General features: G+C 39.5%; 1 protein-coding gene across 1 annotated transcript; it reads left to right on the top strand.

Annotated features, from left to right (window-relative positions):
• Positions 1–7,203: 7,203 nt before the first annotated feature.
• Positions 7,204–22,073, top strand: LOC139315816 (DGAT1/2-independent enzyme synthesizing storage lipids-like). Its single transcript, XM_070942289.1, has 6 exons — positions 7,204–7,528; positions 9,955–10,119; positions 10,302–10,495; positions 20,461–20,521; positions 21,310–21,449; positions 21,964–22,073. The coding sequence occupies exons 1-6, from the start codon at positions 7,204–7,206 to the stop codon at positions 22,069–22,071; spliced, it is 993 nt and encodes a 330-aa protein (XP_070798390.1). The 3' UTR covers positions 22,072–22,073.
• Positions 22,074–23,775: the final 1,702 nt, after the last annotated feature.

The raw sequence follows: 23,775 nt of genomic DNA, 5'->3' as shown, positions 1-23,775 counted from the left end.
CCAGAGCCCCAGGGGGAGCTGATTCCACAGGGTAGGTGCGCCCACAGAGAAGGCCCACTCCCTAAGGATCACCAGCTGACATTGTCTGGCCGACGGCATCCCAAGGAGGCCCTCCCTGTGGGAACACACCGGGCGATGGGGAGCTGTCGCTGGCCGCAGATGGTCTGCCAAATACCCCGGGCCTAAGCCATGTAGGGCTTTATAGGTGATTACCAGCATCTTGAATCTCACCCTATTAAGTACTGTGGAGTGGATTTGAGATCACCATGTTTCTCCCACAGATAACTTTATGTTACTTGCTCAAGGGTGGGTTCACCGCAGAATTTATTTATTCTTGCTCCTGGAGGTGAAACTAAAAATGTTGCTTATAATCAAGTGTGAGAAAAATAAGAATTATTCCTGTAAAAGCATAACCTGAGTTACGCCATTTTAAAATCATGTTAAGGCTTTGTTTTACCTTGTATAACCTGATTATATAATTTAGCTGACATCTAAGAACATGAGAAAGGAAGTGTGTAATTCCTGTGTTTTTTAGAGGATGTTTATCTTGCAGGAAATATGTTCTTGGGTCAACTTGCCCTCATTAATTAAAGGAAGTACGCAATTGATGTTTTTGAGGGGTATTTCTGTTGGGAATTGGAGAATTTCCAGGGTGGGATTATGTACTGCATATGTTATATAAGATGTTATGTAAGATCTGAAACTGATTCCCAAGGTACTTTATTGACGTGTATTCTGATGTTCCTGAAGACTATAAAAACTCGTGTAAATTGTTTTATTTCCGTCTTTCTCTATTCCAGAGAGAAAGGCCCTTTGCAAAGAATAAACTCTGTTCCAGGATTATTTTAGTCTTTGTCTCTCTTTAAAATGGTAATGGGTTTTACCTGTCGACCACATCAAGTTATGTGTTAAATTAACATTATACTCAATTTGAATAATATTTTACTTTATGATTTGTATACCGTGCTTATACTTTTAAAACCCTGTAAATAAAATTGCTTTGATTTGACACTAAAGATATAATTCATTCCTTTTCCTGTCTAATACAAGATTGGTATACATAAATACCCGGGCAACTCCGGGTATCAGCTAGTTAAATCTAAAATCTTCTGTCCCTTACATTGTAAATTCACCTTTTGGGAAACTCTTTGGATTTTGGCACCTGAATCTTTCACAGGTACTTTGCCAACAGGGAATATAGGACATGTGGAATTACAACATAAAGAAGGCAAGCACTTTATGTTCTGGTAAACTAGGGCATACATTTCCTCCACCTAAGATTTTCCTGAACCCTGGAGCAACAGGCTGATATCCAAGGCATAATTTACCAGATTTTGAGGCTGGGAAAACAACCCAAACCAGTTCCAGCACTTGTCAATTAACTTTCTTTCACAGTTACTCTGTTTCTTGTCTGATCACTGGTCACTGAAGAAAGGAAGCCACTTTAGGTTCAGTTCTGAATTCCAACCACCTCACCCAATCTATGCAACAGAAGCCTCTCCAGGTGAGAAGGTTCGGTCCCACATGTGGAAACAAGAACCTGCTGGTCAAAACTAAGAGAGAACTGCCTGCCTGAATTCTTAGTAACCCTCTTCTTGGTAATCACCACAGATGCTAACAAGACCAACCTGCATTTCAGGCTTCCAGATTGCCATCACTGAACAGCATAACTGAGTTTATATTGGGACTGATGCTGTATTAGTTTAATGGAACAGGGGGTTAGTGAAAAATTTGGATTAATCTGTATGTTTGCAATTATTGGTATGCTTTAGTATGTGTATTTATTGTTGGTGTACTATGTATCTACAACACTTAAGTGGGCAAACCCTATCAAGTAAAACTCCAGTGCAGAACAATGGGTGTGAGATATTAGGTGGGTTGTAACTTGTTGATATAATTGGTCTTGCATTTTACATTTCAAATCATTTTCCTCCTGAAGGAGTTTCCTGCCCCACAAAATGGGTAGATTGTGTGGCCCAGAACACGCTAAGCAAGATAGCCTACACTACATCATTGTTTTCTATATGTATTCTCTTTGTGAGCTTGTTATCCTGTATTCTCTCTCTTTTTTTTTTTTAACTTCTCTGTAAAATCTGGCCCTTTCTCCCAAGCAAGCACCTTTCATAAGGGAATCTAGGTGACAGTTCATCAGAAGCCCAAGGCAAACATCCTTCACAAAGATAGAAATGGATCAAAATATGGTTTCCATGAGAAGAAAAAGTATGCAAATTAAGAGTTCTTGTTTTACATAAAGAGCCGAGGTGGCGCAGTGGTTAGAGTGCAGTACTGGAGCTACTTCAGCTGACTGCTAGTTCAGCAGATCAGCGGATCAAATCTCACTGGCTCAGCCTTCCATCCTTCCGAGATGGATAAAATATGAGGACCCAGATTGTTGGGGGCAATATGCTATTTAGAATACTGTCTTTGGTGTAAGCTGCCCAGAGTCCTCGGAGAGTGGGTGGCATAGAAATATGACTAATAATAATAATAATAATTAATAATAATAAAGTGAGAAGAATTGCAATAATTGTACAAATAATTTAATTCCAAATTGAACTTATTCCTGAACTGTCTCTTATCCTCCTTTTAATCAACATGGCCTACTAGTAACTTAAATTAGAAAACCATGTTGGAAAGATCACTAATCCATTATTACTTCTGGTAATTAATGACCAGGCTAAACTAATTAACCTGCACAAGTAATAGTAAAACAGGAAAAGTTCTTTACACAAATTTCCTTAAATCCATAAATGACTTGCCTAAACTTAATGCCATACATCAAAGAAAGATGTACAAACATGGGGAAAGTTAATTAAAATATTTCCCCCATCAGAGTTACACATTCAGCAAATTAAACATCATAGAAGAAACGTAGCCACCCCCACCCTACACCCAGCCCCAAAGACCAACTTCCCTATATATATTTCTAGCCTCTCTATCCCCATTTTGTAGCTACCTTTGAAAACTATCTTTATGCTCCCAAATAAATTATTTCCCTTTCAAACAGCATGTCTGAATTTCATTCTGATTCGTTCTTGTGCAACCCTAGCTCACACTGGAACCCCATATATTCTCTTGACAACTGCATTTAAGGAAGACCAAGATTTTAAGACCAATTCCCACATTTATAATCCCCATAATTTGGTAAAGCAAAGTAAAGCTACTGATTGTAAATGCAAGGATTGGTTGTAAAGTTACTTTTTCATTTAATCAAGCCATGTGAGATCCAAAAGGGCACAAGGCAACTATGCCCCTTGTCTCATTTGCTCTTTATTTTAGTCTTGCAAGTTTTGAACAGAGATATTAGACAATGAAAAAATAATGGGTGTGAAAATTAAAAAAAATGAAATGTATAAATTGGGAGCTATTGCTAATGGCTTAGTTTTAAATGGCTTTGGAATTTAGCTTGTTTTATAATAAACAGAAAACAGGGATGTTGGTTAAAAACATGACTGTTAAACACCGTGATACTTTGATGAAAGGTTTTATGCTGGAAAAAAAGTCAGATATCTTGGCATGACACTGAGAAACATAAATACCAAGTAGTTTCAAAATAATTAAGTGACCATTCGGGATGATATCAAAACAGATTTATTCAGGTGGAATAAATTGCAATTATCTTGTTGGATTGGATTTCTGCAATTAAGGTGAATGGTTTATGAAAGATGTTCTTATTGCAGACATTACTGGTATTTATGATATTCCATTTAAACAAGAGCAAAAAAAATCTCTTTAAGATTATATGGCAAGGGAAAAAATGAGAATTAAATGCAAATTATACAAAGATGCTAAAGAAAGGAGATTTGAGTTTACAGGATCTAAAACTATTCCTTGTTTAGTCTGGATGAAAGATTAATTAAATGTAACTGGCTGCAGTCTGATTTAAGATGTAGTGCTGATTCATGTTCCTCTGTTGGAAACAATAATCTGATCTCATCCTTTGGTGTGTTGTTCCTATGTATTTTGCTCATGTAAAAATAAAACCTCCAACTCTGACTTTCTGACTGAATGACAAACCTGGCATGACTCTTTGGATTGGATTTTGATTATTCTTCTGCATGTTCCTGTTGAAAGCAAAACTACCCAGGCAAATTTTCTTTCCAACAAACTGTCTTTTGATTTATATTCTTTCCCTATCTGCTGCTTATCTACTTAGCCTTGAATCACCTGGAAATCATAGCAAACTGTTGGTTCACTTAATAACCAGGGCACTCACTTAACAATCATAACAGCTACTTTATGAGTACCACATTTGCTTAACAACCACTGCAAAAAAAGGATAGTCATGTGACTAACCTGTTTTATGACCATCACAACTTTCAGTGGCAATGGGTAGGCTCTGTTATGGTCATAAATTGAAGGCTGTCTTTAGGACACTGAGTATTAAAGACATTTATGTATCAACATAAGCTGACAAAACAGAAATGTGGAACTAACCAGAGCAGTAGCCAGTTGTTAGGGAAGGTATGTGTTCCAATACAGTATTTTGAATAGATCTGCTATGCTATGGTACGCCCAGTCCTTGGACAGTACAAAACCCACATACTTCCAATCCCCCCCCCCAAAAAAAAATGTGATGACTCCCTTGGATGCTTCCTCAGATATCTCTCCAGATGTCAATTCAGAGGAGGATGAACCAGTCTCAGGCATGTCAGGAAGAGAGTTGGTCAATGGTTCCAAGCAGCCATATGAGAGTGATTTGACTGAAGCACAGCTGCTGCAAGACAGCTCTGAGGTGGTCCTGTGGGGAAAGCACACAGTTGCACTTGGTCAGTGATGAGGAAGACGAACTGCCTTCTGTTCCCAATCCAAGAATACATAGGGCAAAGAAAAAAGCAGGAACAGTGAAGGTCAGCCTGATTACTTGTGAGGAGGCAGTCTCACCCCTCTTGATAGGCTGCACAAGAAGCTGACTATTTGGCACAGCAGACAAATGGCAACAATGCTAGGAACAATATATTCATTTCCTTGCTGTGTGTTGCCTTCACACAGCTTCGGATTGTGTCTTTCAACTATGGCCTTGCCTTTGCCCAGTGGCCTTGCCTTGCCTTGCCTTGCCTTGTGGATTTGCCTTTGCATTGCCTTGCCTTTGCCTGTGGACTTTTTTTTGCCTAGGAAACTTGCTTTTGTCTAGTGGACTGAACTTGCCTTTGCCTTGAGGACTAGTGTTCGCTTCATTTGAGTAGCCTGTGGAACTCATTGGGGTTGAGTTGGTGTTGGCACAGTGAATTGCTGGGGAATACCAATTCAGGCTCAAAAGTCTTAATAAAGACTCCTTACAGCCATTGTGTGTGTGTGGGTGTGGGTGTGCATGAGTGAGACAGCAAAGAGAACTAAATGGGACAGGAAGAACTTACAATCAATTATATAGTTTCCCAACCACTATTATATACTTTTAAAAAGAAACTCGTTTCCCAATCTCTTAAGTACCAAACTAATTAATCCTCTTTCTTTATTCTTCATTTAAATGTGCAAGTTAATTGGTATTGGTTGGCTAATTTGAACTGAGTTTCTACTCACCCCACCCTGAGGGAGGGACAACATAACATTGTGTTGGTTTAAAAACATATCACATCAGAATTCAAACTGACTTTTTTTCAAGTAAAGAGTCTGAAACAGATGCCTTTGGAAAACAGTGATCATTGTGATATGCAGGTGAAATTGATCTCCTTTCTTTAAATGGGTGGACGGATTCTAGTTTTCCTTTGTCAATCAATAATGTTATGCTTGTTTATAAATTTGCAACTCTTCCCTTAATATTTTGACACTGAATTCAGAGTAATATTTTTATTACAGAAAGGATGGCTGGTGAGGGGTTATTAATGGATAAATTACACTTTCATTCTTAAGGAAATGCAGTTGCATCACCATTTCCATCAACTCTTCTAAGTGACTTGGGGTATCAGATGAACGGCCTTAGAGTCATTTTGCAGAAAACTGAATATTATCCAAGATTTTATGGACTCTGTGGAGATACTCTTCAAATATCTGCAGAATCTGAAACATTACTGCTGTTTTCCTTCTTGTATGAACCAAGCCAAGAAGAGAGGCTGATAATGATACCAGCTTTCATGGTGAATGGAATAGTGTTATTCTACTGATACTTTTTGTCTTCTGCTAGAAGTTCTTTCAGCAGGTTAGCTTACCAAAAAGAAAGAGAGGAAATCCTTATTCATTCTGTCAGCTGATCAGAAAGTTTATTATTAATAGATTGCAAGCAGTGGTGGGTTCCAACCGGCGTTACCACCAGTTCTCTTCATGCACGTGCTTTGCGCAATCACCGCACACATGCTGTCTTTGCTCGCACAGGCACCAAACTTGTGCTCCTCACAAGCGTGTTAGGTATCTGCTCAGCAGAGGTGCAGCAATCGACTCTGCCGCGCCTACCAGCTGGGCTAAAAAAGAAGAAATAAAGGTAGGAATAACGTGGGGGCAGGCGGGAGGGCCCAGTTCCCAAACAAAGTAGCGGTGACGTCACATTGTCACCGCTACTGGCTCAGCTGAACTGGGCCAAACCGGGAGCAACCCACCACTGATTGCAAGGCATTTTATCTTATTCTGCATTACTGAATGGGATTGTTTAAGGAACTCCTTAAATGAAGCATATATGAAGCACTTCTTATCGAACTGTTAAAGGAGTGGCAGGCTTGGAGAGGTCTGTCATAATGGACCAGGTTCTAATAGAGAGAGGGAAGGTGAATTTCTTGCAATGAATTAATCTACAATTGATCCTTTTCTAATAAAAATTAGGTGGGGAGGAGAGAATGAACATTAGCCAAGAAGAAAAAGTTTCCATGTCTGATTTTAAATAGGGGTCCAGAATTGTCCAGCTATTGTCCACAATAACCCACAACTTGTTTCTAAAGTCAAGGACCACCTTCAAAATTGACACCATTGACTGGTCATTCAAAGTTTATCTTTCTTGGTTGGTTACAAAATTAAATGTAACCTAAGTCTCTAATAATGCCAGTAATATATCATTAAAAGAATCAATAATCTGATTGACAGTATTAAGCCTTTATTTGTTTTTTGTCTCAGCTCAATCTTCTCCATAAGGCTATTTGAATGTATCATTACAATGTATGCAGTGCCATCCTGATATTCTGTTGTCCACAGAGTTCAATATTGCAACTACTACTAATAGTAAACTATGTTTGTGTGTTTTTTATTTCTCTTTTCCAGGAACAAATTATTTGTTTGTGAATGGATTTATATTTATATAATCCGATTTCAAACATGACTGTGGAAAATATATGTTGTACCTTAAGAAATGAATTTACAATCTGGTCAACTTACGTTTTAGAAAGATATGCAGGCTTTATGGTATATCCCTTAATTTTGTTAGTGATTCTGATAATATTATATTATCCCTATATTTGTGCATTATCTCTGATCTATCTCAGTAATGCAATACTTTTTGTATGGAAAAAAATTGGCAGTTTGCCAGAAGATATCAATAGCAAAAAATGGGACAAGCCAAAGCAATTTTTGTCACTGGCATTTGACTGGATTGGAAAGCTACTGCACAGTAAGTATGACTTTCTTCATTCATTCTTTAAGGCAAGGTTGAGGAACACTATTGTAGGCAACATTCTTGTAGCCAACCATAATCAGCACTAATTTGTATCTTGGAGATGTATCAGAAGTAATAGAACGTGACAACTGATATTCTGGGCCCAATTCTGATTGTAAGTGAAGTTCTAAGTTTTAAGTCCGTTTAGAAACACATCAATTTTACATTTTGTGCTAATCCATAATCTGTCATGGTTTTGGCCTGACACAACATAGATATCGCACATATATCTATTAACAGTTCTAGAAAAAGTAAATTTAAATTTAAAATTATGTTTTATATATATATTTCTTGCCAAACAACTTCAGCCCTATGCAGAATCCATCAAGTCATACATACAAAACTCATTCCACTTCATAGAAACAATAAAGAAACAAAACCTACAACCCAGCGACCTACTTGTGAGCTTCGATGTCATATCCCTCTTCACCCAAGTGCCTATTAAAGAAGCCTTGACAGCAATCCAAAACATATACAACCCCTCTAAACACATCCTAGATCTGACCAACCACTGCCTAACCAACACATACTTCATCCACAATGGACAAAGATACAAACAGATAGAAGGAGCACCTATGGGATCACTCCTCTCACCCGTCATCGCTAACCTATACATGGAACACTTTGAAACCAACACCTTAGATAAACCTGAACACAAACCCAAACTCTGGCTGAGATATGTAGATGACACTTTCGTAATTTGGCTACACGGGAAAGAAAAACTGGACAACTTCCTCACACATCTCAAGAGCCTATACCCCAAAATACAATTTACTATGGAAACAGAAGCTAACAACAAACTTCCCTTTCTGGATGTCCTAATCTACAAAAAACCCAACGGCTCCCTAGGACACACCATCTACAAGAAAAAAACACACACCAACCGCTACTTAAACACACAATCACATCACCACCCTGCACAGATCAACTCCCTAGCCAAGACTCTCATCTCTAGAACCAAATGCCTACCGACAAAGACCACCTGAAAGCTGATTTACATACTCTCACAAATTAATCTCTAACGGATTCCAAAGAAACACAATTACCAACCTAATCCAAAGAGAGACACTCCCCAAGAATCGAGACACAGAACAGGACAACGGCATCACCCTCCTTCCTTACATCAAAGGCACCACAGATAAAATCAGCAAAATTCTCCACAAACACAATATTAAGACAGCCTTCTGCACTGACCAAAAAATAGCCAACATCTTAAGAAACCCCAACGACGAGATCCAGCTAGAAAACCAAGGACTCTATGAAATACCATGTAGAATCTGCCCATACATTGGACAAACTAATAGGAGAATAAATGCACGCATTGCAGAACACAAGAACGCAATCAGAAAAGAAGAAAAAACTTCCTCCCTTTTCCAGCACCTTAAAGCAACAGGATATGAAATTGATTTTGAAGGAACCAAATTAATCTCCAAAACTGAACACTTCAACAAGAGAATAATTATGGAAGCCATCGAAATAGAAAAACACCACAATAACATGAATAAACATGATGATACCTCCCACCTACCAGACATCTGGAAACTAGCCCTTGTCAACAAATGAGTCCCAGCACCCACAGACAGAAAAATCTACACACCAGAAGCCAAACACACACACCCTGAGACCTCCAGCCAAAACATACCCGAGCCAGTCACAAGGATGAAGCCCTGCCACCTGGTGGAGAACAGCCGACCATACACCCAAAGCCAAGCCAATAGACACAGACTAGGACTCCCAATCAATCAGGATGAAGAGGTGGGGCCATCCCAACAAAACATGCTGCCAGCACCAGATTTGAAACAGTAACGGCTTTTGCTGTTAAAGAACCCTTGCAAAGCCCTGATGATGGCAGATGAGATTCTGCCGAAACAAAACATTGCCAAGATACTCTCAATCTTACACGGAAAAGACTTGAATACACCAAGACTTGCATGTATGTATGTATGTATGTATGTATGTATGTATGTATGTATGTATATGTATATGTATATGTATATATATATATATATATATATATATATATATATATATATATATATATAGTTTTATTATTTTAAATTATTTAAAATGGTCATAATTCCCAAGATAGCGTTGAGATATTTGGGATAAAAGATAAGCTGTTATGTCACTTTAATTGGTATGAATCTAAGTGAATTATAAAAAATTAAAGGAATATGCAGGATCACAAAGGTAATAACACTGAACTCAAACGATTCTGACCGATTGATTTTGGCACCTAATACAACAACATGTAGTTTCAAAAATCACATATGATTTAAAATGTTTACCTTCACAAGAAAGCTAAGAAAAAAAATCTTTACTTTTACAAGAGACCTTTGTTAAACATTACTGAAGTCCTTTCATTATTCTACTATTAACAGGTTATGAGATTTCTGGACTAGAAAATCTACCAAATGGACCAGGAATCCTTGTTTACTACCATGGAGCCATACCTAGTGACTATTTTTTTTTTGTTCAAAGGATTTATAGACTCACTGGGAAATTCATCTACTCTGTGTTAGATCATATTGTTTTTCATATACCAGGTAAAAAAGAATACTACAAGTTTAGTTTTAGTTATTTTCAAATGATATACTGTAGATTCACTGATTTAGGAAGTCCAATTTTTCTTCTTCAAAGACTTAGTTGAATTATGTCATGGTGGAAATATATGTATTCTGTTTTCTTTTACAAGCAAGAACAAAATGACTTCTTAAGTCTTTTGCAGGAATCAGACTATTCCTTTCCGTCTATAACACTGATCATCCTACAAGAGAAAAATGTGTAAATGTTCTGAAACAAGGGCAGCTGATGGGAGTTGCACCAGGAGGAGTACGAGAGCAAAATTATGGAAATAATCACTATAAACTAATATGGGGAAAACGGAAAGGATTTGCTCAAATAGCTATAGATGCAAAAGTGGTGAGGCATTTGTCATTTCATCTTTTTCCTAGCGGTCTTTTACATTGGAATATGAATTTATAAATGCTGTATTTCATTTTCATGTCATCTATTTATTTTTAAGTTATCTGCAAATGTACAGGAAGGAGCAAGCAACCACAAATCAGATTTGACAGGCCAGGGAAAGGAAAATCTTCTTTCTCCCGTTCACATAACCCTAGAAATGTAGTTCAAGAGCATATTATTGTATGAAAATGTTAGCTTTTATTGCAAAATTATATTTATATAACCTATTACTTTCTCCAAAAACATAGACAATATAGGACATTGTAAAAACATCTGTTTTAAAGAAATATCTTTAAATTATTATTACTTTTATTATCAAATTTATTTTTTGCCCATTTTGTGGTTCCAGGTGATTCTGGGCAACTTACAGTAAGAAAAAAATGTATAAATATCCAACAATTACAAATATAAACACAGAGTAAAATTACCAAAATTAAAACTAATTTATTTAGTGTATTGCATATAACACATGGACTGGCAATATATATTAACATTTCATCTAGATTAGTAGAACACAATAAAATATAAATGTTAAAAAGATCTATGTTGAAATACCCATGTCTAGGCCAAACTAACAAAGTAGGGATTTGAAAGGAAGAGGTGGGGTGTCTTTTCTGTTAGTGCACCAACCACCTCCAGCCAACAGCTTCTCCTTCACCACCCCGTGCCTCGTGGCACAGCCCAGTTTTAAATCTTTTCCTAAAAGCTGAAAGAGAAGGATTGAGTCTTAGGTCCTGTTAGCAAAGGGCAGGAGCCCCCTCCATTGGGAAAAAATGGTTCCGCAGGTATCCTGGACCAATGCTATAATGAGTTTTAAAGCTAACACTGTGGAAGCAGATTTCAGCCAGTACAGTTCGTGTAATACTGGTCTTACATGTGCTACCCTAGGGTTCAATCAGAATACAGCTGGAAGGGACCTTAGAGGTCTTTTACTCCAACCTCCTGCTCAAGCAGGAGACCCTATACCATTTCAGACAGGTGGCTATCCAGTCTTTTCTTAAAAACATAACACCCAGTCATAAAACACTTCCAACTTCTGAAGACAAACTGTTCCATTGGTTAATTGTTCTCACTGTTAGGAAGTTTCTTCTTAATTTCTTAGTAGTTTTTTCTCTTCTTGGTTAGTTTCCATCCATTGTTTCTTGTCTTGCTTTTTGGTGCTTTGGAAAATATGTTGATCCCCTTTTCTTTATGGGATCCTTCAAATACTGGAATACTGCTATCATGTCACCCCTTATCTTTCTTTTCTGTAGACTAGTCATACCTAATTCCTGCAACAATTCTTCATATGTTTTTGTCTCCAGGCCTATAATCATCTTAGTTGTTCATCTTTGCACTTTTTCCAAAATCTCAACCTTTTTTTTTGCAATTTGGTGACCAAAATTGGATGCAGTATTTCAGGTGTGGCCTTACTAAGGATTTAAAAGCAGTACTAATACTTCACATGATGTTGATTCTATGCTTCTGTTTATACATCCAATATTAACTTTTTTGGCGGCTACACACTGCTGGCTCATGTTTAAGTGATCATACATTAGGACTCCTAAGTTAAGGTGACCAGATTTTAACATTGGTAAAGCGGGACACCCACCATTTTGTGGGCGTGCCTTGGAGGTCATGTGACTGGGTGGGCATGGCTAGCTGGTCATGTGACCAGGTGGCCATAGTTATGTGTATAGAAAAAAGTCATTTCTGACAGATCCTCGCACTTTTGACTGATCCTCACACTTATGACCATCTTCACATTTATGCCCGTGCAGCATTCTTAACAACCTTGTCACTCATTTTACAACTGCTTCTCTTCACCATGGTGATAAGATAGGGCAAAAATGTAAAATGTGAGGGCAGTCGTAAATTTGAGGACTGGTCAAAAGTGCGAGGACCAGTCAAAAATAACTTTTTCAGCCCTCTGAGTAGTCCATATGCACAAAAGGACTAACCAGAGGGCTGAAAAAAGTCATTTCTGACAGGTCCTCGCACTTTTGACTGGTCCTCATACTTATGACCATCCTCACATTTATGCCCGTGCAGCATTCTTAACAACCATGTCACTCATTTCACAACTGCTTCTCTTCACCATGATGACAAGATAGGGCAAAAATGTAAAATGTGAGGACAGTCGTAAATTCGAGGACTGGTCAAAAGTGTGAGAACCAGAACAGTCAAAAATAACTTTTTCAGCCCTCTGAGTAGTCCATATGCATAAAAGGATACAGCAATAGAGAGGGATGAAGGAAGGGAAGGGAAATTAGAGTAGGAGTGAGGGTAAGAGAGGGAGGAAGAAAGGAGGAGAAGGAGAAAGAAAGTGTTTAGTCATTTCAATTAAATTTACAATTTCTATATTTCCTTTTTGCCATATTTATTCCTCATCTATTTTTTTAAAAAACCAATATTACCCTTCATCCTCATCTCTAATCTTAATCAAATTCAATTTTTCCCTTCTATTCTATATTATACCCCTTCCCATTGTCATCTCTTTTTATATCCATCCTCACATTGGTTAATTATGTAATTATGTAATACGGTTGTTTAATACAAATTCAACATTTTAATATAAATCTATTAGTTATATAACTATCTTTTTTTTATATTAATCAATATGAACATGAATATTCCAATTATTCCATGCAATCCAATTTCTTACAAATCAATTAATTATATTTACCAATAATAATAAACCAAATATTTTCCCCCATATATTCCTCCAAACCACAACTTAACCATTTCTGCTTTCAACACAATATACAATTAATAGTATCTCAATTATTACAATTCCCTAGTTAAATAGAGCTTTTTTTCTTTTGCGTTTTAAAATCTTGAACTCTCCTCTTTTGCCCTAAATTTCCCATTGTTTGCAGTTTTGCACCTACCTTTTTTGGTGAGGAAAAAGAAAAAGAAATCTCTCTCTGCCTCATTTTGCCACATTGCTTTACTTTCAGTTTCGCTTTTAAAGCATAGTTAGGGGAAAAAAATCTCCAGCACTCTGCAACTAGCAACTACAGAGCCCTGAGCAAAACAGCTGAGAGCAAATCAGCTGAGAGTTGGGAAGCTGATCTAATCAACTTGTGCTAATTAACCTATGCTGAAGCTTTAAGGGGCTGTTTTTTCTATTTTTGCAGGCATCGGTCTACTCATTTGTTTTCTTTTAACACTGATCAGCTGTAGGGCAGCCCTTTGAAGCCCCGTGGCAAGAGTTTAAACAGCTTTTTTCCCTCTAGCCATCAGCTGGGACTCACGAGGCAGCCGGGAGCAACCCACCACTGCGCCGTGCATTTTTTCCAAAAATCAGGACTTTTTTAAAACGACGCGGGACAAATTGTTCAAAAACGGGACTGTCCCACCAAAAGCGGACGTCTGGTCACCTTATCCTAGATTACTGTCACAGTTACTGTTTTTGAGCCAGCCTCCAGAACTGTCTGAGCCATTGCAGTATAGAGATTGCAGTCTAAATACTCTTCAAGGGTAGACCCATGTAGAGTGTGTTGCAATAATGAGTGCAAGTCCAGGAAAGGGCACAATTAGTGCAGAACATGACGTGTGAAGGCTTTCTTAGCCATGACTGTCATTTGCTCTTCAAGTAGAAGTCATTAGCGTAGGAGAACCCGCAAGTTGCACACTGGGTCTGTCTGGGGTACTGCTACCTATCCAGAACTAAAGATGATAAGCTTCTGGATCCCTGGAGTCTCTGAATAATGTGTAATACATGAATCCCAAACAATTCCAAATATGGGTCTTTACCTAAATATTTTTCAAAAACTTTTATTAATTTCTCCTTACAGTCCTCCAATATTGCTTTTTTCTGTAGCAATCTTTCATTTAATCTCTGTCAAAAAGATTTTCTTTTATAAACCAAACTCACAGAATTATGATCCAAATTGCCTCTGATAATATTTTGACTTCAGAAATCCTTGTAGCCATGTTCTTTTAAATTTAAATCATGTAAATTCTTGAGAAGGATCTAGGTCCGTGAGGCGGAGCCATATTAGTGGGCGTGGCAGCTCAGCTCTGGGGCGCATGCATGCACCAGCCAGCTGATTTTCGGGCTTTCTGGGCCCACCAGAAGTAGGGAAACAGGCTGTTTCCTGCCTCCGGAAGGCCTGGCTGGGAGTGGGGGGAAGGCCCGTTTTTCTTTCTTATCTGGCTCCAGATTCTCTCTATTTATCTGGGAAGGGTGAAAACAGCCTTTCCCACTCCCATGGAGGCCCTACGGAGGCTGAAAGGGCCCATTTCCGACTCCTGGTGGGACAGGAAGTGTTGTTTTTTGCTGTCCCCAGCCTCCAGAGACTCCTAGAGATACTCCTAGAGAAAGGCTGTTTTCGCCCTTTCCAGATAAATAGAGAGGATTGGAACCAGGTAAGAAAGAAAAACGGGCCTACCAGGCCATCATGTGCCAGGAACGGGGGAGGGGGTGTTTGCGTGTACGACCCTCCCCCGCCCGCCCGTCTTCTGGCACGCGATGAGAAAAAGGTTAGCCATCACTGATCTAGGTCTTTCAAAAAAAAAAAAACCTAAGTAACTCGCTTGAATTGCCATTTTTCTGTCTCCATATTTCTACCACACCTAAATTGTCCATCAAATCCAAGAAAACATTTGGCAAGTCATCTTAAATGATTTTAATATTCTTCAAAGAAGTTCTGCCAATTTGTGATGAGATCACTCCATTTTAATCTCTCATTTGACCCCAATTTTTATAAGAGAAACCGATCAATCTCTCCATAAGTCCTTTATAAATTGATATTTTCTCCCTCATTTGGGAGTTGGTGCCTTTATGGTGTCTTAGTCCCACGCAAAGGAAATTCTACCCCACAAATCTTCCATACTCATCAGTCAATATAAGTTTATACACAAAACAACTCAATTTCTTTCTTTTTTTATTTTTCTTCTTGCTAAAATAAACTTTTCATTCCAATTATTATAAAGCATTTTTTCATTTAATCTTGCATATATTATATTTTATAAATAACTTCAGGAGGTGAATGAGTCTAATACTCTTTCATCTTCCTGGTTTTCATGCAACAACTGTTTTGTGAGGTGAGTTGGGCTGAGAATGGCCAAAGTCACCCAGCCAACTTTCATGCCTAAGGCAGGACTAGAACTCACAGTTGTCTGGTGTCTTAAATACTAGACCAGATTGGCTCTACATTTATGTCTTTTTTTCCATATATTCTTTAATTTTTAAATAATGATTTTTTTTCTCTTTTCAGAAGCATTTGCTCCATTTATATTTTACAGTAAGCATTTATCATGTATAATCAAACCAAAAGTTTAGAAAAATTGATACCTATATCACATAGTTCAATATCATCATTTTCAGTTTCCTGTTGCACCTGTTGGAGTTTGGGTACAGTCTGCTTTGACACCACCATTTGACTCTCCTACAATTCTTTATTTTTCTAAATTCCCCTGCCTTCCTGAGGGATTGAAAACTCTGCTGTCTGAAAGTAAAAATCACAGCTTTCAATTTTATTTTTCCATTAAAATTAGTTCTTTTTTAATCTCTCAATCAAAGTACTCTTTTGTCTTATGCAAAACTCTAATTGGAATTTCTTCAAGAATAATTATATTATCAATCTTCAATCTTGTATTAAAACCGTGCTGCAAAACTTCATTTTCTGTCTTGTTTCTGACAAATGCAGCAAAATATTTCATATTCTCAAAAATCTATTTATTTTACATATTTTATCAATTTCCTCCTCTGTATCTTTTTTCCAGTATTTTTATTACAAATTATATTAAACAGATAAAACTAATAAAAAAGAAAATATGCAGAAAATCGTTTAAAAGAAAAGAAATGTCATCAGCACGGTGGATGGGAGGGGCAGATATGGCGGGAGCAGAGGACCTTATCTTGTGCCGGGGGTGCGCACTCGCTACTTGAGAGCGATTGCACGCCCCGGTCCTCAAGGCTCCCCTCGGATACTAGGTGGCTCAGATACTCAGGACCTGGGCCTCCGGCTGATGCTGTGCAACGCCAGGTCCGTGGTAAATAAGGCCCCCCTCATTTATGATCTTATTCAAGAGGGGGGAGCGGACCTGGTGGGTATTACGGAGACCTGGTTGGGCCCGGAGGGAGGGGTCCCTCTGGTTGAGATGTGTCCACCAGGCTTCAGAGCATTCCATCAGCCGACGGCCCAGGGGAGGGGCGGGGGGGGTGGCGGTTATTATTAACGAAGGTCTGGGTCCGAGGGAGACCACTGTGCCACAGATTGCCGGGTGTGAGTCCCTCTTTGTGAGATGGGGTCATGGGGTTCAGATGGGCTTGCTGCTTACGTACCTGGCTCCCTGCCGCGTGTCAACGGCCCTGCCCGAGCTACTCGACGTGATAGCCACGGTGGCAGTTGATACACCCAGGCTTATGGTCATGGGTGATTTCAATCTGCCGTCCGTTGGTGAAACGTCAGAGATGGCTCAGGAGTTCATGGCTTCCATGACGGCCATGGACCTGACCCAGTTAGTTCATGGCCCCACTCACAGGGGGGGACACACGCTGGACCTGATTTTTGTCTCTGGCCAGTGGTTGAGTGGTCTTATTATAGGGGATATAGACATGAAACCCTTGTCATGGTCAGATCACTCACTCCTTCGTCTGGACCTTCGAACCGCTACACCCTGCCGCAGGGAGGCGGACCCAATTAGATGGATCCGCCCCAGGCGCCTGATGGATCCTGATAGGTTCCAGACGGAGCTTGGGCCAATTCCTGAAGATCTGGCACACGATTCGGCCGAGGACCTGGTAGCTGCCTGGGATCGGGCGGCTGGTGGGGCCTTGGATCGGGTCGTGCCTTTGCGGCCTCTGACCCGGTGTCGATCCCTCGCGGCTCCTTGGTTCACCGAGGAGCTGAGGGAGATGAAACGCCGGAAAAGACGCCTAGAGAGCGGTTGGAGGGCCAGTCTCGCTGAATCTGACCGAACACTGGTAAGGTCGCATATTAAGACCTACCTAGTGGCGATAAAGACGGCAAAGTTTAACTACTTTTCCGCCTCTATTGCGTCATCAGGGAATCGTCCGGCCGCCCTGTTCAGGGTAACCCGCTCCCTGCTCCATCCGGGAGCGCGGGAGGATCCCTTGGAAGGCAGGGCGGAGGATTTCGGACAATACCTGTATGACAAAATCGCTCAGATCCGGGGGGATTTGGACTCTGACTGGGTAGATCAGGGCAGGGTGACAAGGAATAGTCTTGAGAATGTTACCTGGGAGGAGTTTGATGCTGTGACTCCGGATGATGTGGACAGGATTTTGGGGAGACTTAGTGCGGCCACATGTTTACTGGACCCGTGTCCCTCCTGCTTGGTACTGGCCTCCCGGGAGGTTACACGAGGCTGGCTCCAGGGTGTTATCAACGCTTCGTTGAGTGAGGGTCACTTCCCCGCCGCCTTGAAAGAAGCGGTGGTGAGGCCTCTCCTCAAGAAGCCGTCCCTGGATCCGGCAATATTGGCCAACTATCGTCCTGTCTCCAACCTTCGCTTCCTGGCGAAGGTTGTTGAGAGTGTGGTCGCGCGACAGTTTCCACAATTCTTGGAGGAAACATCCTATCTAGATCCGTTCCAGTCGGGTTTCAGGCCTGGACACAGCACGGAAACGGCATTGGTCGCGTTGGTTGATGATCTCTGGGAGGCTCGGGACAGGGGTTGTTCCTCTGTTCTGGTCCTGTTAGACCTCTCAGCAGCTTTTGATACCATCGACCATGGTATCATGCTGCACCGGTTGGAAGAGTTGGGGATGGGGGGCACCGTATTACGGTGGTTCTCCTCCTTTCTCTCCGACCGGTCGCAGTTCGTGTTGGCAGGGGGGCAGAGGTCGACCTCAAGGCCTCTTATATGTGGAGTGCCTCAGGGGTCGGTCCTCTCGCCCCTCCTGTTCAACATTTATGTGAAGCCGCTGGGCGAGATCATCCATGGCTTTGGGGTGAGATACCACCAGTACGCTGATGACACCCAGCTGTACATCTCCACCCCAGGCCACCCCAACAATGCCCTTGAAGTGATGTCCCAGTGCCTGGAGGCTGTGCGGATCTGGATGGGGAGGAACAGGCTCAGGCTCAACCCTTCCAAGACTGAGTGGCTGTGGCTCCCGGCATCCCGATATAGTCAGTTGACTCCATCACTGACTATTGGGGGCGAGTCGTTGGCCCCCACAGAGAGGGCTCGCAATCTGGGAGTCCTCCTGGATAGGCAGCTGTCCTTGGAGGAACATCTGACGGCTGTAACCAGGGGGACCTTTTGTCAGGTTCGCCTGATCCGCCAGTTGCGGCCCTTTCTTGATCGGGATTCCCTGTGCACAGTCACTCATGCCCTCGTCACCTCTCGCCTTGACTACTGCAAGGCTCTCTACATGGGGCTCCCCTTGAGGAGCACTCGGAGGCTCCAACTGGTCCAGAATGCAGCAGCGCGGGTAGTGACAGGAGCAGCCTGGCGCTCCCATGTAACACCGCTCCTGCGTGAGCTGCACTGGCTCCCAGTGGTCTTCCGGGTGCGCTTCAAGGTGTTGGTTATCACCTTTAAAGTGCTCCATGGCATAGGGCCTAGCTATCTTCGAGACCGCCTGCTGCCACCGACGATCTCCCATCGACCTGTGCGCTCCCACAGAGAGGGTCTCCTCGGGGTGCCATCAGCCAAACAGTGCAGGCTGGTGACCCCCAGGGGGAGGGCCTTCTCTGTGGGGGCACCTACCCTCTGGAATCAATTGCCTCCAGAGATAAGGAGAATCCAAGACCTCGGTGCCTTCCGCCGTGCCCTTAAAATCTTCCTTTTCCAGCAAGCCGGGCTGGCCTAATTTTTTAAGTGTTTTTAAGTGTTTTGTTTATTGTTTTTAATTAATGGGGCCAAATTTATATATGTATATTTTAACTGTATTTTAATATTTGTACTTGATGTTTTTACTTGGCTGTTCACCGCCCTGAGTCCTCAGGGAGAAGGGCGGTATACAAATTCAAAAAAAAAATAAAATAGTAAAATAAAAGAATTGAAAGGTGTGGAAACTAGAAATAACCAACAAGCACATTCAACGTTAACAAGTTATCACTTAAAATACAATCAAGCTTTTGCCAAAAGTTTTTAAGTCTTTACAACCATTTCTCTCCTATAATCATTTGTAATCTAAACCACATAATAAGTAATCAAATGGAATTCTGTGTTCAGAAATCATCTCTTTAGCTGTAAATAAATTACATCTGGAATTGGTTAAGAAATGAGGATTTTGTGAATCTTGTCCCCATATATGATAAATTATACTAGTGAGCCTGACTGGAATCTTTAGGCTCCCAGCAAGCTTAGCTCATAAACCAAACACAAAAACTTCAGTTCATGCAATCTAGTCATAAGGAGCAACTGTCTGGAGTGCAAGTGAGCAGTGCAAGTGAGTAACAAATTTACCAGCCACAGTTCGCCATCTGTTGGCCAATCTGCATTCCGACACAGTCCTTGCTCCTTCAGTCCTAGCTCTTCCTAAATTCCCACAAATATGGGCAAAGGTTATAAAATAGTAAACACACACATAAAAAAGAATCACGATGCTTTCATTAAACTCTTGTTTCTTCCTTTCTTTGACATATCCTGAGTTTATTAAATCCAAGATTTAAGATGAAAAATAAAGTTGTGGTTTAATGTTAGTCTATTAAGCAGGATCTTCAAAGATTAGATGCATGAAAATTCAACACTAAAGGAAGAACGAAGGATAGTTTGGCATGTCAGAAGCTGAGTTGAAACTTCATTTAGTAGGATAATGCAGCTGTTCCAGTGTTTAAAATCTCAGAAGCAAATAACTGATAGGAAGTCAAAAGATGCAGTGACCTTAGCAACATATCTTATTCACATTAGTTTCTCAAAGATCTGTTTTATGTCCAAACCATACATTTCATTTCATTCCTTTCATGTACTGTGACTAAAATAGTCTCATTATTGGTTTCTTTTATCTCTTCTAGCCAGTCATCCCTTTGTTTACCCAAAATATTAGAGAAGGGTATATAACATATGGAAATATAAGTAAGTAAAACTTTATATATTCTCAGGAATGTTATTACTTTTAAGCTATAAATCTATATATCTGCATTTTTGCCTGCCATATTTAATTTCAATAATACTGTAGCTCAAGCAGCAATAGCTAAACCTGGGCTGTAAATATTTAAAAAGTATAATTGATGTAGATGAATTTGGGAGTATTTTCATTCAATTCTGTTATGAAGATAGAATGATGAAAGACTGTCTAATCCCTTTTCATTTATTTTCATCTATTTTATCAAAATGCTGAATGAATATATAGATATATGAATATGAAATATATGAAAATGTCCAACTCTGAGTTCTACAGAATTCCAGAACTTTTCTGGAAAACCCAAAATTGCATTTCACATGATGTCATGGGATTATACAAACTGACCCAGAAATAACAGAAATTCAGAAGATATAATCATATACTGTAAATGCATTGGTACTTATTCTGGGAAATTACTCTGTCTCTATACTTATCATCCATCTGCCATCTATCAGTCTTCTGGGATCTGTGTGTGTGTTTACATGTCTGGATTAGCCTGCTTTTCCTAATTTTCTAACCTTTGTAAAATCTATGTGGAACTTTGCAAATTGTAAGGCCCAAACATGATAGCTTATTTTCTTGCTCTTTCAACTGGAAAACCTTTACATTAGTAAGTTCTAAAACTGCTACTAAAAATTGCCATAGATATTGAATATAGGTCTCTAACAAAAATATTAATATAAAACTCTTTGCACTTTGCTAAAATGTTTTTCTTAGATTTTCTAAATCTTGTACACAGGACCAATGAGATGGTTTTATGAGCGAAACCGATGGTTAATCTTTCCCTTATATGGAGGATTTCCAGTTAAATTTATAACCCATATTGGAGAACAAATTCCATATGATCCAAATATAAGTCCTGAAAAATTAACTGAAAAAGTAAGTGTATTTCTATTATAAGAGAAAAAAATATACATTAAAATTAACACTTCATTCATGAAATTATAACTTTATAATAATACTTTGTAAACACTTATTGGATTTGCATGTTCTGAAAAACCAGGTATTATGACATCTAAAATAAGGTTTATGTTTTCAAGTAAAAGCTGAATCTAGACAATTGTTGTTTCTTCAACAAGCCACAGTTAGGAGCAGATTAAATAGTTCTACACCGTATATTTTAATCTACCATATAGTTTAACCCAAATGAAAAATATGATTTATCTGATTATACACATCAACAGGAAGAGAGAAAAAATCTTTGCTATGATATATGTAATTTTACATATATTTATATATTGAAATACGTTATCTGTTCTATAGAAAAGTCCATATATCCTTTAGTTCTGAAATGTTCTTTCTATAATTCCGGAAACATAAATCTAAATTATATAATTTTTTTCTTTCTTTTCTCCATCCCACCCCACCCCATGCTGCTCCACCTCTCCAACAGACTCAAAGGGCAATAGAGGCTTTACAGAACAAACACCAGAAAATCCCAGGAAGCATACTGCATGCTCTTAAGCAACGCTTTGAGACACATAACAAAGATAAACAGTGATATAACAACAGTCTATGTAAATGATATATATGCATAGATGATATATGTATAAGTGTAGTACAGGTTTACCACCACACTTTTCTTAAACAAAATGTAAGAGCAAATTGAAATGGATGAGAATATCTACCGTATTTACTTCAATGTGTTTAAATCTTCAACATCAGATTAAAATTCATTTGAAAACACCAAAGGCAAAGCATTACATGATAATCTTTCCATACCCTTATTAATTACACAGTGAACCGGCAGATGACTGAAGGAGGCCAACTTTTATTCCTACCTTGGAAAATGAAAAATCACATGACATCAACAATTTGGACAATTTTAGAGGACATCATCAAGGAGATTTATCCTAAAACGCTTTGAAAACAATCACCAAGAAACTTGCCTCATCTATTTTTTTTTTCAGATAGGTTCCACAATAGGCTGTAGAAATTTTGTAAAGATAATATATCTTAATTTTTTTTACAAAGTAGTTAACAGAGTACTTCATTCTGACTAGCACTACAGGCTATTAATGTAAAGGATTCATAGCGATTAATTGGCTGCACTTATGTAGTCCAGTAAATATTTTCACAGTCCTTTAAATGGGTATTTCCAGGCTTGTATATTTTCCTTTCATCAGCAGGTGGTGCTCTTAGGTTAATTTTCACTATTACTAAAAATCTGATTTTAATTATTTTAAATTGTAATTCAATTATAGAACCAGTGTTAATTTTTAAATCTGTAATTCCAATATTTTAAATTGCCTTACCAATGTCATGTCTTCCCAATTTGAAAGTCCAATTTCCTCCATTTTTAAAGGGGAAAAAAGTCCCCCTCTCCTCCCCCCCCCTTTTTTTAATCCTTTCCTTCCGCTCTGGTAATTTTCTTAAAGTATTTGATCACTGCTTTCAATTGTTCTATGAAAATCCTAGATTTCTCTTTTGGTGTTAACTTTTGGGTAAAAAAAAAAATTCTCTCACCCAGTACCACACTGTTCACCAAAATCCACTCCAGCTCAAAACTTAGGTGATTATCGGCTGTCCTAGCTTTGTGGCAGCCATTTTAGGCTGTCTCTTCTCCTCGTTGTGGCTGAGAGGGAAAGTAAGCCCTGGGTCAAGAAGGAGATCTGAGACTCTCTGAGACCTCACAGGGCATACCTCTTTGCTTCACCACCCTTCGAAGGAAGTTTTGGCTCCTTTTGGAGCCAACGGGCAGAAGCAGTCTTTATGTGAAAACAAAGGTACTTATAGTCTTTCCTTTAACCAAACTGTCAATTTATCCATTTCTGCCAACTCCATCAGCTTCTGTAATCATTTGTCCATAGTGGGAATTGAAGTATCCTTCCATTTTGATGGGTATAATAGTCTTGCTGCTGTCATATACCCATGTTTCCCTGAAAAGAAGCCTGGAACTTATTTTCTTTTGGGCCCCAAAATAAGCACTAGAGAGTCTATTTTCAGAGTGGTGTCTTATTTTTTTTCCCATGTACGGGAGGCCCACTTCTTCTGCTTGCTCATGGTATGGCAGGAGGCTGTGCAGCATGCCAGTGCCACTCCTGCTGTGAGGCATGGGTGTGGAGCTGTCCCAAGCACCCCACACTGGCTTACCTCAGGACCTCCACAGCTAGTCCAGCTGACATCTGCCTCACCTTACGACTGCGGCACCAACACACCACTCAGCCTCCTGCTCCATTGTGGTCGCGAGCAAGCAGAAATGGGC

The sequence above is a fragment of the Pituophis catenifer genome, unplaced genomic scaffold (genome assembly GCF_029215685.1).
Source record: "Pituophis catenifer annectens isolate HBS135680 unplaced genomic scaffold, rPitCat1.0.hap2 SCAF_3, whole genome shotgun sequence".
NCBI lineage: Eukaryota > Metazoa > Chordata > Lepidosauria > Squamata > Colubridae > Pituophis > Pituophis catenifer.
This window is presented reverse-complemented; position numbering and strand designations above follow the sequence as displayed.